Raw genomic sequence first — 14,869 nt, 5'->3', positions numbered from 1 at the left:
TCGAATTATAAAAAATGGGTGTATTTTGTTTTTTCATTATGTACCATTTTAGTCATCAAATTTTTTGGAATAGGCTTTGAAAGATCCTTCTAGTATTTTCTTTTGATTTACAAGAAAAAAAATGCAAGACCTTTCTTCAACCTATTTTTAAAAATTAAGGACTAAAAACATACATTTTGAAAACTTAAGAGGCGTTTGGAGCAACGAGTTGGTTATTATAGTATTATGTTATTATAGTTAGGTTATAATAATTTGTTTTTGGGATGTGAATTATTTTAGTTTGGGTTATGATAGTATGGGCTTGAGGCAAGGATAGATTTAGTGGGCCTGGAAAGCTCGAGCTCCTATCAACTTTATGCTCTTTATATATATATATATATATAAAATTGGCATGGTATCAAAATCGCTAACTAATCCAATATAAATCTACCTTCCAATCCGCATTTTAATAGTAAACAGATCCATGAAAGTAATTTACTTTCTTTCACACACATCCCATAATTTTGGGCCCTTGACGATATCTTAGAGCTGGGTGAATTTGAGTAATGATTCAATTCTGTTGTGGGGATGTAAAATGTGTTTTACAGCTAATCCCCAAAACCTAAAAGTCCAAGCAAAGCCCCAAATATTCAAACGGGTCAGAAGAATTTAAGTCAATGAGTACCTTTCCATGTCCAGATGGCTTTTGGTTTTCGAATAAAAGTGTACAAAATTTGTAGGTTTCCCATTCGATTTCACACGTGAAAAATTTAGGACCCATTTGATAACGTTTTTTGTTTTTAATTTTCTGTTCCCTATTTTTTATTTTCCGTTTCTTCTTTTTTAGAACAAAAAAACTCGAATATGTTTGATCTTGTTTCCTGTTTCTTAGAAAAAAAACAAACAAAAACTTGTTTGATAATCATTTATTGTTTTTTGTTTTTTTTTTTCCTCTTGTTTCCTCTTTTTTTAATAATATAATATAAAAAGGGAAGATATGTCATAAATTAAACATCGAAAAATATATTATAAAAAATTTATGTCATCTAATACAAGCAAGTTCCGATGAAAACTAAATAGAATAACAAATTGTATCATATTCTTTATATGTTGCCCAAATTTGATCGTCATTGTCATTTCTAACTCGAGTCATTTGTCTTAAATGACGTCAAATTAAATCAAACTTAATTATATTATTATGTAAATGCCATGGTTGTAAAATATTAAAATTAAACTAAATGATGTCTTAATCGGCAAAATTTATATATATGGTTAATGTCTACTCAATTTCAAATATACTAAAATATTAGAATTAAGATAATATATAAACATGCATATTGCAATATTTAATAATAAAAAGTTTAAATATATAAAAAAAATAGTATACATATTGAAAACTAAAGTAATATATAAATCTAAATATGTAAAAATTTTAAAATTCAAAATTAAAGTAAAATATAGATACAGAAAATTTATTTTTATAAATAGAAAAATTAATAAATAAATATATAAGATGAAAATAAATATAAAAACAAAGAATAAATAAAAGTCCCTTGAGTGTTTGAAATTTGAAATATAAAAAAATTAACATACATATTGAAAATTAAAATAATATATAAATTTAAATAATTGAGAATTTTAAAATTCAAAATCAAAATAGAATATAAATATAACAATTTTTTTTTTTTGTAAATATAAAATTAATAAACAAAATAAATAAAAGATGGAAGATGAAAATACATATAAAATAAAATAAAATTACCCATCTTAGGACTTAAAACACAACTAAAAGGTTGAAGAAAATTATGAACATGTAAAGCTATCAAAAAGTCAAGGATACATTTTATTAATTAAAAGAAACAGCTTAATATACGACAGAAACAAAACCGTCTCAAAATTGTCCATTTCTTAGGAACGTTCCTTAAATTTTAGAAACAAGAAACGAGAATGGTTATCAAACAAGTTTGTTTCTTGAAAAATGAGAAGCAGAAATAGGAAACAGAAAACGAGAACGTTATCAAACGGGTCCTTAGTTGCTGAGTTTGTGGTATTTTTCTCCACTTATAGTGGTATATGTCTGTAGTCTAAATTATTTTAGACTTGTTAGATGATATGATATTAAATTTGTTTTCATCGTCATTATTTTAAATTTTTGGATTAATCGATGATTTAAGATGGTATCAAAGTAGGGACGATGGTGTCAAAGTAAGGAGGTCTTGTGTTCAAATTTCTATAAAGTTATTTCCTCTTAATTTTAATATTGATTTCTACTTGTTGAATCTTCCTATATTTCAAGCCCCACAAGTGAAAAAGTGTTATATGATATCATATTAAATTTATCTTCACTTATTAACTTAAGTTGTTAGATCAATCAGTGATGTATGAGTGTTAATGGTAGGTTATAATAGTTGTAATTATAAGGATCCACTCCCAGAGTGAGGTAGGCATAATTCAAATTGAATTTCGTTTCTTTTAAGGGTCTTTTTCAAAACCTCAAAATTAGCGAAAGTAAATAGGACCAACAAGAAATATAGCATATTTTAACTTTTCATTTGGACAAATAGCAAAACTACTTTTCATTTGTAAAAATGTCAAAACGGAATAGAAAATAATAAATAGAAATTATAAAAGTCCAAAGTAACCCTAACACATAGATACACATAGATACAACCCTTATTATGAAAAAAAATCTTAGATACACTTTAATTATACCCACCCAAAATTACCAACATGCCTTTAATGTGATGGAAAACGTATCAAGCATTTTGAAGTATCAAAACCCACTTGCCAATTTATCTTCCCAAAAACCTAACCTTGTTTTTGAACTTGTCACTTCCAACATTGAATGAATTGACAAAAACTCAAGGGTCGTTTACTTAACAATTGTTATATGAAGAAACAATTAATTACCTTTGTATTTGTTTTTGTCCTTTTAGGTGTTTCGCTTACATCAAGGGCCATTTCACTCATTTCTCTTTTCTTAGTTGTTTTTTCGGGTTGATTCTTTCAACTGAAAGACTTGTCATTGTGTTATTTGTTCCCTCTATCAATGCAAACAATCAATTCATAGTTCTATTTATACAATTTACAGCTTAATAGTTACACCGTTGGTTATATAAAATTGCTTCTATAATCTATCGTATATAATATACATAAAATAACATTCTTATTGAAAAGACAAATGTAGCTCCTCGTCACTGCTTAAAGTGTATAGTGATTTGATGTTTTTAGGCTTTCTTCCAGTTATCCCCACAACACGCAATCGGTCACTATTTCTCGTATTCTTTTTTTAAAACGTATATTCGGTTTGTGATCTCTTAAAAATCGGACTGGATCTTTTTCTAAAAAAAATCAAAACAAATATATTGTATTTCGAATATAAGAAATACCGCATGTACATTTAAGGAGAAAAGTATGTATGTTGAAACTTTGTTGTAGCACCCTTCTAAGTTTTGTAGATTTTAAAACAAAGATTTTTCGTTGAAACCCTAATCCATTCGTTTGTTGAGTTCGAAGATTGCATATTTATGTCCGAAAGAACGGCCAGAGCACCTCTTATTGACAACTAGTTATCGGATTCTGATGGTTTCGCCGAATCTTCTAAGTATCTGTCGATTTTTGGTGGTTTCTTCAGAAGCAACGGTCAGAGCACCTCCTATGGAGTAGAACCTTGAAGACGGAAGAATGAAGAAGTTTGGTATTTTAGCAGTATTTTTTTATAAACAAAGTTTTTGTCCAATTTCTAGGTAACTTTCAAAGTTACTTAGAAATTTGACAGAATGCATATATTTTTAAGTCATCTCCATTTCACGGGAAATTATTAGAAATAGCACCCTCAACTTTCCATCTTTCAAAGTTAGCACATTTTTTGAGAAGTCATTATACTAGTTTTTCTCTGTGCATCTAAATCTCAACCATATCTTATACCATCGAGATTTAGTTGAAAATTTTATTTTTTCTAACTTATAGATTGTTTTGGCCCTTTTGGCCATACATGTCGAAGAGATTAAATGCCGAGATTTTAGTAATTTTTCTAAATGTTAGATAGTCTATTCATATCTTATATTAAACCTTATATATTTTCAAATTTTCTCCAAATTTGGTTATTTTTACCTCATATTATATTCAATTTTTATGTAATTTTAGGCCAACTTCTACTTCCATGATTATATGAATTTTTAAATTTGATTGCATTTTTATTTTTAATTTTAGGAAAGATCAAATTTTGCAAAATGAAAAAAAGGTAATATATGAAAACTATATAAAATCCAAATATTAATTTAGTTGAGAATTCATCGATCTCGGTGTTAATCTGTCAGAATTCATCGATCTCGGTGTTAATCTGTCCGAGACTCATACTGAGATTTTATATATTTTCATATTGTAACTTTTTTTAAAAAATTTTAATCTTTCCAAAAATTTAAAAATCAAAATCAATCACTTGATATCCATCTAAAAAATTCATTGGGACAATTGGTAAAATGATTTGAAATTTAGAAATTTGACTAAAGATTTAAAAAGTTGCATATAATTTTAACATAATATTTCATTTGATAAAATATAATCGAATTTAGAGAAAAATTGATAATATATAAAATTTAGTATAAGATTTAGGAAAGACAAACATAATATTTCTTTCTCAAAAGAGAAGAAAGATGATAAAAGAGATACTACAATGTAGAAGATAGAAACTTCCACATATGATGCACATAAATTTAAAAAATTCAAAATATAATTAAAAGGTGTGACTTTTCATTTTTTTTTTTCTTTCATGCATATGCTATTATTTAGTTTAGTTACACGTGTAGTTCATGGAAAATCTTTTTAATGATATTTTTTAATTTAGGAATATACTAGATTTACTTTCAATTTTCAAAATCAAATACCAAAAAGAGAGAATCTTATTATAATATATTTAAAATTTATATTAGATTTACTATTTAAATTTAAGTTTTTAACTTTTACTTCTACCTCGCCCAGACTCGATCCATACAGGCCAGTAACCTTCTTGACCCGTTCCCCACCCGGTAACGTTCTTAAGAAGCCCGATCGAGTATATCTTCCGAAACAATTTCGATTCATTTCTTATATATATATATATATATTAAACTATTTTTGTGAGAATTGTTATAAAAGAAATTAATTTAATAGGTATGTAATTACCAGTTGAATCAAAATTAGACATTAAAAAAAAAATGACAAACAAGCAAGCATCGATCGCTAATTCAAAACGAAAACAAGGTTCGAACTATTCAGATACAAAATGAAATACATATTTTTTTATGTAATATATTGATAAAATTACAACTTTCGTGGAGTAAAATTTTGAGAAGAGAAATTTTGGGTTGGTGAGAGAATTGGGTTTAAACGTTGATGATGGAATTGTTGTTAACTGTAGATTATAAAACAATTAATTTCATAGGTAGAACGATTATTAGTTGTTGAATTAAATATGATAAAACTTAATTAGGTGTGAATTAAGTGAACCGGGGAGGGTATAAGAATAATGGTACATTAAAACTTTCCCAAGCTTACCTCACTTTCTTGAGGGAAAAAACAAAACAAAACAAAACAAGTTTTTCCAAAAAATACCCTCAAGGGGACTAAAAATGTCGATTACCCAATATTAACATGACATATTGTATTTTTATATATTTTTAATATAATTAAACATAAAACTTGTTTGCAAAAAGTTTGTATATAAAACGTCCTCGTAAATATTGAAATCTTGTGTTCATGGGTAAGAAACGTCAATCTAGTCTGATTGGATATATATTCAAAAATAAAAAATATTTAAATTAATAAATAATCATTAACTATTTGTATTATATTCAATTTAATACCATGCACTCAGCTAGTGTAGGAAAGGTGTTAAACACCCTCCAACTGAAACTATTACTAAATTTATGTGAAAACCATGGAGGAACGTGAGTGGAAAGAGGAGATGGAGAATAAAATTAAGGAGATATATTGTAAAATTAATTTAATCATCTTCCTAATTTCAATATCCAATATTGATTTCAGATTCAAAACTTATTATTACGTAAAAGCATTTTGGTAGAGGCCAGAGGATACATAACTGCAAAAACCATACATACATAGCTATTGCTTTTCATCATCTTATACACAGAGAGAACAACATAGTTACCACTTTTGATCATTCATTCATTCAAACTACACATAGAATCTCATTACCGTGACGGCCTTCACACAGCAGTGAAACGCAAGTATTCCTTCTTTGATGGAAGCTCCACAGTTTCAAAGCCTTCAGGGAACATTTGCTTGGCCTGCTCATTACTCACACTCGGCGCAATCACGCACTTGTCCCCCGGTTTCCAGTTCACCGGAGTTGCCACCTTGTGCTTTGCAGCCTTTTGCAAGGACTCCAAAACCCTCACCACTTCCTCCAAGTTCCTCCCAGTACTTGCTGGGTATAAGAAGCTCAGCTTCACTTTCTTGTCCGGACCGATGATGTGCAATGCCCGCGATGGCACTGGACTACCCGACAAGAAAGTCTCATCGGGGTCGACCATATTCAGTTCCTTAATAATCTCCCGCTTTGGATCCGCCAGTATTGGATATGAGACTTTTTTTCCTTTCTGTAACCGTATGTTTCTCTACTAAATTAACTATTCAAATACGAAAAGCATTCAATACAGAATAAAAAAATTCGATCCTCACATTGTAGGCTTCGATATCTTTGATCCACTCGGTATGAGATTGAACATTATCGCAAGACAATCCTATAAGCTTTACACCACGTCTACTGAACTCCTCTGCTTGAGCAGCCATCATCCCTAGCTCCGTCGTACAAACTGGGGTGAAATCACCTGGAATCCGCTGACAACCAATGAGGGATGCATGCAAATGCAAATGCCAAAGCAACAAACAACAATGCCACATCAATGTCTAAGTGCACAATCAAACCAGCCGGTTGGATAACTATTTGATTTTTAGTTTTAGATTTCTGAAAATTAAAACTATAAACACCACTTCTACTTCTATATTTCTTGATTTGTTATCTTAAAAACTAGAAAGAGTCTGCTTTTAAAAACTTGTTTTTGCTTTTAGAAATTGGCTAAGAAGCCACAAGCAAAAATGCTACATCAATGTCTTGGTATAAAATCAAAGATTAAGACCAGGTTACGTAACTATTTGTTTCTTGATTTTTTATTTTTAAAAGTTAAACCCATAAACACCCTTCTACCTTCAGATTTTTCAATCGTAGTATTGAATTATATTCAGTTTAGCTTAAATTTCTTGATTTGTATTTCCTAGAAAAAGTAGCTTTTAAAAGGCTGTTTTTATTTTTAAAATTTGGTTAGGAATTCAAAAGCTTAAAAGATCGGGAGTGATTTTGAAAGAGTACCGGGGTGAGAGAAGATAATGGCCCAGCTACCACCGATGTAATCATGTAGACTGATCTTTCCATGGGTGCTATCAGCTTGAATATTGGGTATTGTATCGCCGATTGTAAGGCCCGGCATCTTCAACCTCCAGGAAGGAAATAGTGGAATTGGACAAATTCGAAGTCTTTGGTGTTTTGATGTGTCTACAAATTCGAAGTCTTTTGTTCCTTTCGTGTATATATGCAGTTCTTGGCTTGCTGCATGAAGTGAACGTGGCAGTTGTCGTGTCTGTTGAAGGATGTTTGCACGCGTTTTGTTGAAGACATGATATCGATTTGTCTCTCACCATGCATAGCCACGTTCAGTCTCCATATTTTTCTACATTTCCCCCCCTTTTTTTAGCCTTCAAACACCAAGTGTCTCAAGTAATGCACTTCAGCCAAAACGACATTTGGAAGATTTTTGGCCTTGCTTCTTTGATCCGATCAACGTATGAGAACATAGAATTAGAAATTCAGTTCCTTCCTATGACATCGTTCATTCCCGAACTCTTCTGATCAATCATTAATCTGATAATTCCAGAACTGTGGGCCCTTTCACCTACTCCAAAACAGTGAGCTAAGAGGTAATACTTTTGCCGTATAACATAAAAATATAATATTCATACCTGTAGTCACAAGCAGTAGGCTCTGAAGGAATTCAACCCTGCAGTTATAAGGTGGCCATGGATAGGAGAAGCTTAAGTTTTGCATTGCCGAAAGGTTAATGAGTCACCAATTCAACCCTTTTTTAGGGTGGGTTGGAGAATTCAAGAATGCAAGAAGCCTTACAAATCAATCAACATTCATTTTTCAGTTCGCTCATGAATACAATTGTAACCAAAATGAAACAGATACATGATACCAGTGATTTTAATTATGTGAAAAAAGTCACCTCTAAGATTCAGTTTACAGAAAGAAGAATGAAGGGTCTATGCATGTTTAAACTATTGCTGCTACACTATTGCTAGTTAAGTTCCGTCGTGTCTCAATGACGCTTCTACGTTTCATCTGCTGCTAGTTTAAGATGCTTACTAACCCGCCAAGAGAAAAAAAAAAAAAAAAAATCAATGATTCAAACATGCAACATTCCTACAAATCATCATTCATCTTTTCATTAGTTCATGAATACAATTCTAACGAAATGAAATCAATATAGGCGATTTTAAAATTGTTAAAAGGGACACCTCTGTTTCAGTTTACAGAAGGGAAAAATGAAATGATCTACGTTTCTACTACTGCTAGTTTAGTTCCATCCTGTATCAATGAGATGCTTCTATGTTTCTTCTGCTGCTCACAACCCCCAACCTCCAAAAAAGAGGGAAAGAAGAACCAAAAAAACATTAAGCTGCTGGCTTACTGTTCTATTCATTCTAAATGTCCCGCATGTCCTCCCGTTCAAGATGTCACGATGTCCTTAACGAAAGTCTCTCTGATAAAAAGCATATTAGAGGGTTAAACAGAAATACACAAAGATCGATTATATATTTAAGGGTAAGTTTAGAGTTAGGAAAAAAAAAAAAAGGATATACATATAAACGAAATGACGAAAAATTAAGAGCAAGAAGATAATAGGTACGTGAGTATGTTTCTTTATGTTTTTCTAATTTGTTAAAATGAAACTTTTCAAGTTGGTGGAAACCAATATACTTCAGGTATTTTTTATGTTTCCTAAATCCTAATGTTTTGCTTTAGTTTCATAAACCTTCACATCAGACAAACGTGAAATCCGGACTTACTGATCAGTTCATAAGTGACTATCATCGTGGTTCCATAAAGAGACATATTCAAAAACCGAGGTCCAAAGCCTCTATAAAATCCCAACCATCCATCTTCCTTGAGAAGTGCTCTTGAAGTCTTGAGCACGGATGGTCTTCCAATTCCATAGTTATCGATGACCTGCATTGGAGAGATCCATATAAAAGAAGTGACCGTCTTAGTCTTTTCATCATTTCATACCAATGATGTACAAATACACACACATGTAAATGTATAACCGATTTCAGAAACCCAACTCCCTCTCATACTGCAGCACATTAATATTAACAATTAAGTTACCTGAAGTCGCGTCTTTACTGTGTCTACGGGAGTTGTAATCACAGAGGAACAAGCACCTGCCACCATTCCTGCTGTGGCCTGAACCGTCACCATCTCCATGTGAGAAGGTTTCTTCTCCATGCTATCTCGATATCCTAAGCTCCTAACAATGATTAGATTACTTCATAGTCCAAGATTTTGGCCATTTAGGTAAAGTTAATCCGCAAAGTTGACAATACTAGAAAATTATTGCACCTCCAGATAATATGCTGAGCAGCACCATAAACACCCCACCAGAGAGCAGATGCTGGCGACTGAGTTACAGCCGTTAATCCAAAACCCCTATATAAACCACGAAATCCTTCAGCCTTCATCACTTTTTTGACAACATCAAGTGGGCCATTGCAGAAGGTAGTTCCAGGAAGCCCTTGAACCATCAGCCTCTGGCAAGTCTGAGGTTAACAATTGACATTTTAGATTCAGATATACATACAGATTAAAATTAAAGCTGCTTTATAAACTGTTAAGTAGCAGATGTTCACTGTTACATCCCACATTCAATCCAGAGCAAAACTAAGTAGTGTTTTTATCCATAACTATTCTTTCTTTTTTTTTTTTTTTTTTTCAAACCAAGTAAAGAATTTACCACTCCATCCTAAAAACTAAATTTGAAATCACGCATGGGAACTTTTTTTTATTACAAACAAATGGAGGGTATGGGGACTCGAACCTCCAACCTCAAGGAAAAGAGTACAGGTCAATTAAACTATGTCAGGTTGGCTTAAGAAAGGGAACTTCGAACCATGGCCCATTCATGGAAAATCATTTATTTCAATGAAGTCTTAAAGAGTTCTCTCATCAAGTTTCAGTCCCAATCTTCTGAACGAAAACTTCTTCAATCTTCATAATAAAAAACACAATCTCAAAAAGACAAAACTCGAAAGGAAAGATTCACCTACCACGTCCAATGGTACATAGTATATGCATGAAACTAAATTTGAGATCATGCCTGCCACTCCATTAGCAAGACCAACACGTGTTGCTTCAGGCATTTCCAGGTTTCCAGTATATTTCAACATGATGTCTTTTGATACTTCTAGTGATGTTAAAGCCAGTACTCTACCAGGTAATGATCCAAGCGCTGAAGTACCAAAACCTCTATACAAGCCAGAGATTCCATCAGACTTCAATATAGTCCAGAAAACTGACAGTCCACGCATGTGAGATAGACCAGATCCAGCAACTTGCATTCTAGTTTTTACAACTGCTGTTGGATGTAACAAGGCTGACTGAGCCGTAAAGAGTATTGCCCCAATTATATGAAACTTTGTCTTGTCCAACCTAATTGAAGTCATCAGTAACATTGCAAGAAAAACGGATACAACATTACACAAAGCATGGAAATACATTCCAAAATATTTGTGAAAAAAAGATCTACAATTCTTAATATCCAAAGATAATTTCATTTTGACAAGAAAACTACAGTAACATTGGCAAGAGTGTAAATTAAAAGAAAAGCCTGAAGGCGTACTGGTGGAGATTATTGAAGGTGAGGACGTTAAAACTTAGAAGTAAAGTGGAGATAAACTCCACAAATCGCATAGTTTAAAATTATACGTTATATTTATATTGTGTTATGATCAACTCACATACAGAAGCCTAGTGCGGCAATTAAAGAGCATTAACTCAGTTTAAAGCTCCAAATTCCTAATTCTTAACCAAAAAAAAAATGATGGCAAGACTATCAGATCCTAATACATTCTCCAACCAAAAGTCTTCCAAGGTCTCAGACAAACCAAACAAAATTCCACAACAATCGGACGTTAACATCTAGAACGCATTTCTCAGTCCTTTAAACGAAATCCTAAAACGGAGACCTAGACATACAAAATAAAATTCCACAACAACAAGAAGTTATCATCTACCACGTTCATTCATCCCTTAAGCGAAGTCCTGAAACAGAAACCTACACTAATAATCGTTCTAAGCCAAGAATCAGTGAGGATCATGGTTTTCGCTAGCAAATTAATAGAACATTGATGCAAAATGGTACAAACGTGATGGCAGAGGGAAAGTTGATCGAGAACCTGTTCCAGTTGATGTCGGTATCAGCAAGCGCCAACTCCGCCGCTGGTGCAGCTTCGACGTCGAGAGCCATTGATCTGGCGCTTCGGTTCCGTGATCACAAAGCTATATACGTAAGGCTATAGCTACGGCCACCACGTTTGAGCTTCTTCTTCAGCTTGCTCTTTCAACCAGAATTGAGAAAGGAAAAGGAAAAGGAAAAGGAAAGCAAAGAGAACTTGGTACGGTTAGACCTTTCCAGCAGTCAATTTAGTTGGATGGGAAGGTTCTAGCATTTTATATCATGGGTCTCTCGCGTGAATTTGTTGCATTTAATAATTATTATTAAGTTGTAAATTTGAGGAATTTAAAATCTTGTTATCATGAGCATGAGGAAAATATAATATGATAATAATATATAATAAAATAAATAATACATTAATTAAATTAAATCAATAAAATATGAAATAAAGAATTTCTCTAAAATCTCCACTTTTTCTAATTTTCATGGATTTTGTTCAACGTGTGTCTTCCAAAATCCATCAAATGCTACTATTTATAAGCAATTTGGCGAGTAGGAGGTAGATTACATGAACACCAATAGTGCGTAACGTTGAGACACATGGACAACACTTTGAGAAATGAGGGCATGACACATGGTTAATGGATACTAAGCATGAGCATCTAATGACATCTATTATCATAATATTCATAATACTCCCTCTTAGATGCCTATTATGTATATGAAATATCCCTCGTTAAAACCTTACTAGGAAAAAAACCTAATGGGAAAAAAATTCTAGTGAAGGGAAAATAGTACATATTTCATATAATTTATACTCCTAACAAATATATTTACTCCCCGTCATGGAAACATCAATTGAGATCTCTGAGTCGTCACATTCCAATATTGTGCACCAATTTTTCAAAGATTGCGGTAGGTAATGCCTTTGTAAATAAGTCCACCAGGTTATCTTTCGAACAAATTTGTTATATAGTGATGTCGCCATTTTCTTCAAGATCATGAGTGTAGAAAAACTTTAGTGAAATATACTTTGTTCTATCTCCTTTAATATATCCTCCTTTACTTTGGGATATGCATGTTGTGTTGTCTCCGTATAATGTTGTTGGAAGATTTTTACTAGAAGAAAATCACATGTTCCACGAATGTGCTGAGTCATTAATCTTAGCCATACACATTCTGGACTAGCTTCGTGAATTGCAATAATTTGAGGAAGTAGTCGTTATTATCTTTTCACTAACTGCCACAATACAACAGTTCCTCCATATGTGAATAGATAACCTATTTGAGATTTAGCTTTGTGTGGATCAGATAAATATCCAGAATCTGCATAACAAACTACATCAAAATTCGATTTATTTGAATAAAACAAACTATTTATTTGAATAAAACAAACTCATATCAATCGTTTCTCAAAGATAACAGAGTATATGCTTAATTCTGTTCTAATGTCTTTTTGTTAGAGAAAAACTATATCTTGCTAATAAATTTATTGAAAATGCAATATCTGGTCTTGTATCATTAGTAAGATACATAAATGCATCAATTGCACTAAGATATGATACTTCAGGGTCAAGAGGTTCTTCATTATCATTTCGAGGTCGAAATATATCTTTCTTCACATCTAGTGAACGAACTTCCATTGGAATGTTCAATGGATGTTTTTGTCTATATAAAACCTTTTCAAAACTTTTCATGTATAAGTTGACTGATGAACAAATATCTCATCTGTTAACTGCTCAATTTGCAAGCCAAGGCAAAATTTTAATCTTCCAAGATCTTTTATCTCAAATTCTTTCTTAAAATATTTTATTTCCTTTGAAAGCTCTTCAGGAGTTTCAATTATATTTAAATCATCAACATATACAATTATAATAGTAAATCCTTACTATGATTTCTTTATAAAACCACATGGACATGTTGAATTGTTTTGATATCCTTCTTTTAACAAATATCCACTCAGGCAAATGTATCACATTCGTCTTGATTGTTTCAATTCATATAGCGATCTCTGTAGCTTTATTGAATACAATTCCTGGGAATTTAATTTATATGTTTCAGGTACCTTAAATCCTTATGAGACTCTCATATCAATGATTCAAGAGATCCATATAAATATGTTGTGACTACATCCATAAGATGCATGTCTAGATTTTCATACACAATCAGACCAATTAAATATTTTAATGTAATTTCATTCACCATCGGAGAATATGTCTCTTCATAATCAATACCAGGTCTTTCTGAAAAAACTTGTACAACTAGTCTTGTTTTATATCTTGTGACCACATTATTTTTATTTATTTTCCTTACAAATACCCATTTGTATCCCCCAGGTTTGACACCTTCTGGTGTTCGAACTACTGGTCCAAAAACCTGACATTTTAAAAGTGAGCTTAATTCTGCTTTGATTGCTTTTTTTCACTAAAGCCAATTTTTTTTATGTCAACATTTTTCAACAAATTTTGGTTCAGGATCCTCACTTTTAGATATAATATCAAGAGCAACATTATACGAAAAAATGTTGTCAATAACTATATTAATTCGGTTCCATCTTTTTCTTGTCATGACATAGTTTATTGAAATATCATTACTATTTTTAGGTATTTCACCTTCCTCACTAGTCATGTCAATGATTTTTTTTCATGGATATTTATATCCTCAACCAAGTCTTCTTGACTATTTATTATTTTCTTTTTCGAGGATTTTTATCTTTGGAACCCAGTCTACCACGCTTCTGGCGTGTTCCAAACTCATTAATGACAACTTGTTATGTTGGGATATCAATTTTTTATGGAACATTTGCAGCTGACTTAGTTACTTTCTTTGCATCTATAGATGCATCTGGTAACCGATTTACTATATTTTGCAAATGAATTATATTCTTAACTTCAAGTTCACATTGATGTATATGGAGATCTAAATGAGACAATAACGATACATTCCATGTAATTTATTTTTCCAACTTCTTAATTTCTCTCCCTAATGTTGAAAAATTTGTCTCATTAAAATGACAATCAGCAAATCGTGCAGTAAATACATCACCCGTCAAGGATTTAAGATATTTTATAATTTATGGGGAATCATATCCAATAAATATTCCTAACCTCATTACAATGGTTACCTTAGTATTTTCGGTGTGAGAATCCAGGAGTTGTGGGCTTTGTATGATTTTGGATTGAGGAAAGTAGGAGGTAGACGATCGAGTAAGTGGGAGATGAAGACTGTCTATCGTATAGACGAAATACTCGATCGTTTAGAAGATGAAGCCTATCATATAGACTTTTCTACTCGATCGTGTAGCAACAAGTAAACGAGTAACTATTGTATAGTTAGCTCGATCGTGTATGGTCTGTATGCTATTGCTTAGTAAAACCATT

General features: G+C 31.9%; 2 protein-coding genes across 5 annotated transcripts; both read right to left on the bottom strand.

Annotated features, from left to right (window-relative positions):
• Positions 1-5,993: 5,993 nt before the first annotated feature.
• LOC120069609 (1-Cys peroxiredoxin) lies at positions 5,994-7,503 on the bottom strand. The gene is made up of 3 exons (XM_039021406.1): positions 7,349-7,503; positions 6,661-6,809; positions 5,994-6,578 (listed from the first exon to the last, which is right to left on the bottom strand). Exons 1-3 carry the CDS (start codon positions 7,464-7,466, stop codon positions 6,186-6,188), a joined length of 660 nt encoding a protein of 219 aa, XP_038877334.1. The 5' UTR covers positions 7,467-7,503; the 3' UTR covers positions 5,994-6,185.
• A 288-nt stretch (positions 7,504-7,791) lies between these two features.
• LOC120069588 (solute carrier family 25 member 44-like) lies at positions 7,792-11,735 on the bottom strand. 4 transcript variants are annotated; one of them, XR_005479592.1, is made up of 8 exons: positions 11,491-11,735; positions 10,363-10,744; positions 9,659-9,855; positions 9,425-9,566; positions 9,106-9,265; positions 8,727-8,798; positions 7,996-8,033; positions 7,792-7,928 (listed from the first exon to the last, which is right to left on the bottom strand). XR_005479592.1 is itself a non-coding variant. In XM_039021395.1 (7 exons), exons 1-6 carry the CDS (start codon positions 11,559-11,561, stop codon positions 8,773-8,775), a joined length of 978 nt encoding a protein of 325 aa, XP_038877323.1. In that variant the 5' UTR covers positions 11,562-11,735; the 3' UTR covers positions 7,918-8,033; positions 8,727-8,772. The 4 variants fall into 4 exon arrangements, 3 of the variants coding, with proteins under 3 accessions (XP_038877323.1, XP_038877316.1, XP_038877308.1); XM_039021395.1 differs by having other exon boundaries at positions 7,918-8,033; XM_039021388.1 differs by lacking the exon at positions 7,792-7,928 and having other exon boundaries at positions 8,023-8,153.
• Between the last annotated feature and the right edge of the window lie 3,134 nt (positions 11,736-14,869).

The sequence above is a fragment of the Benincasa hispida genome, chromosome 1, assembly GCF_009727055.1.
Source record: "Benincasa hispida cultivar B227 chromosome 1, ASM972705v1, whole genome shotgun sequence".
Classification (NCBI taxonomy): Eukaryota; Viridiplantae; Streptophyta; class Magnoliopsida; order Cucurbitales; family Cucurbitaceae; genus Benincasa; species Benincasa hispida.
The sequence above is the reverse complement of the archived record's forward strand: the minus strand, read 5'-3'. Positions and strand labels throughout refer to the sequence as shown.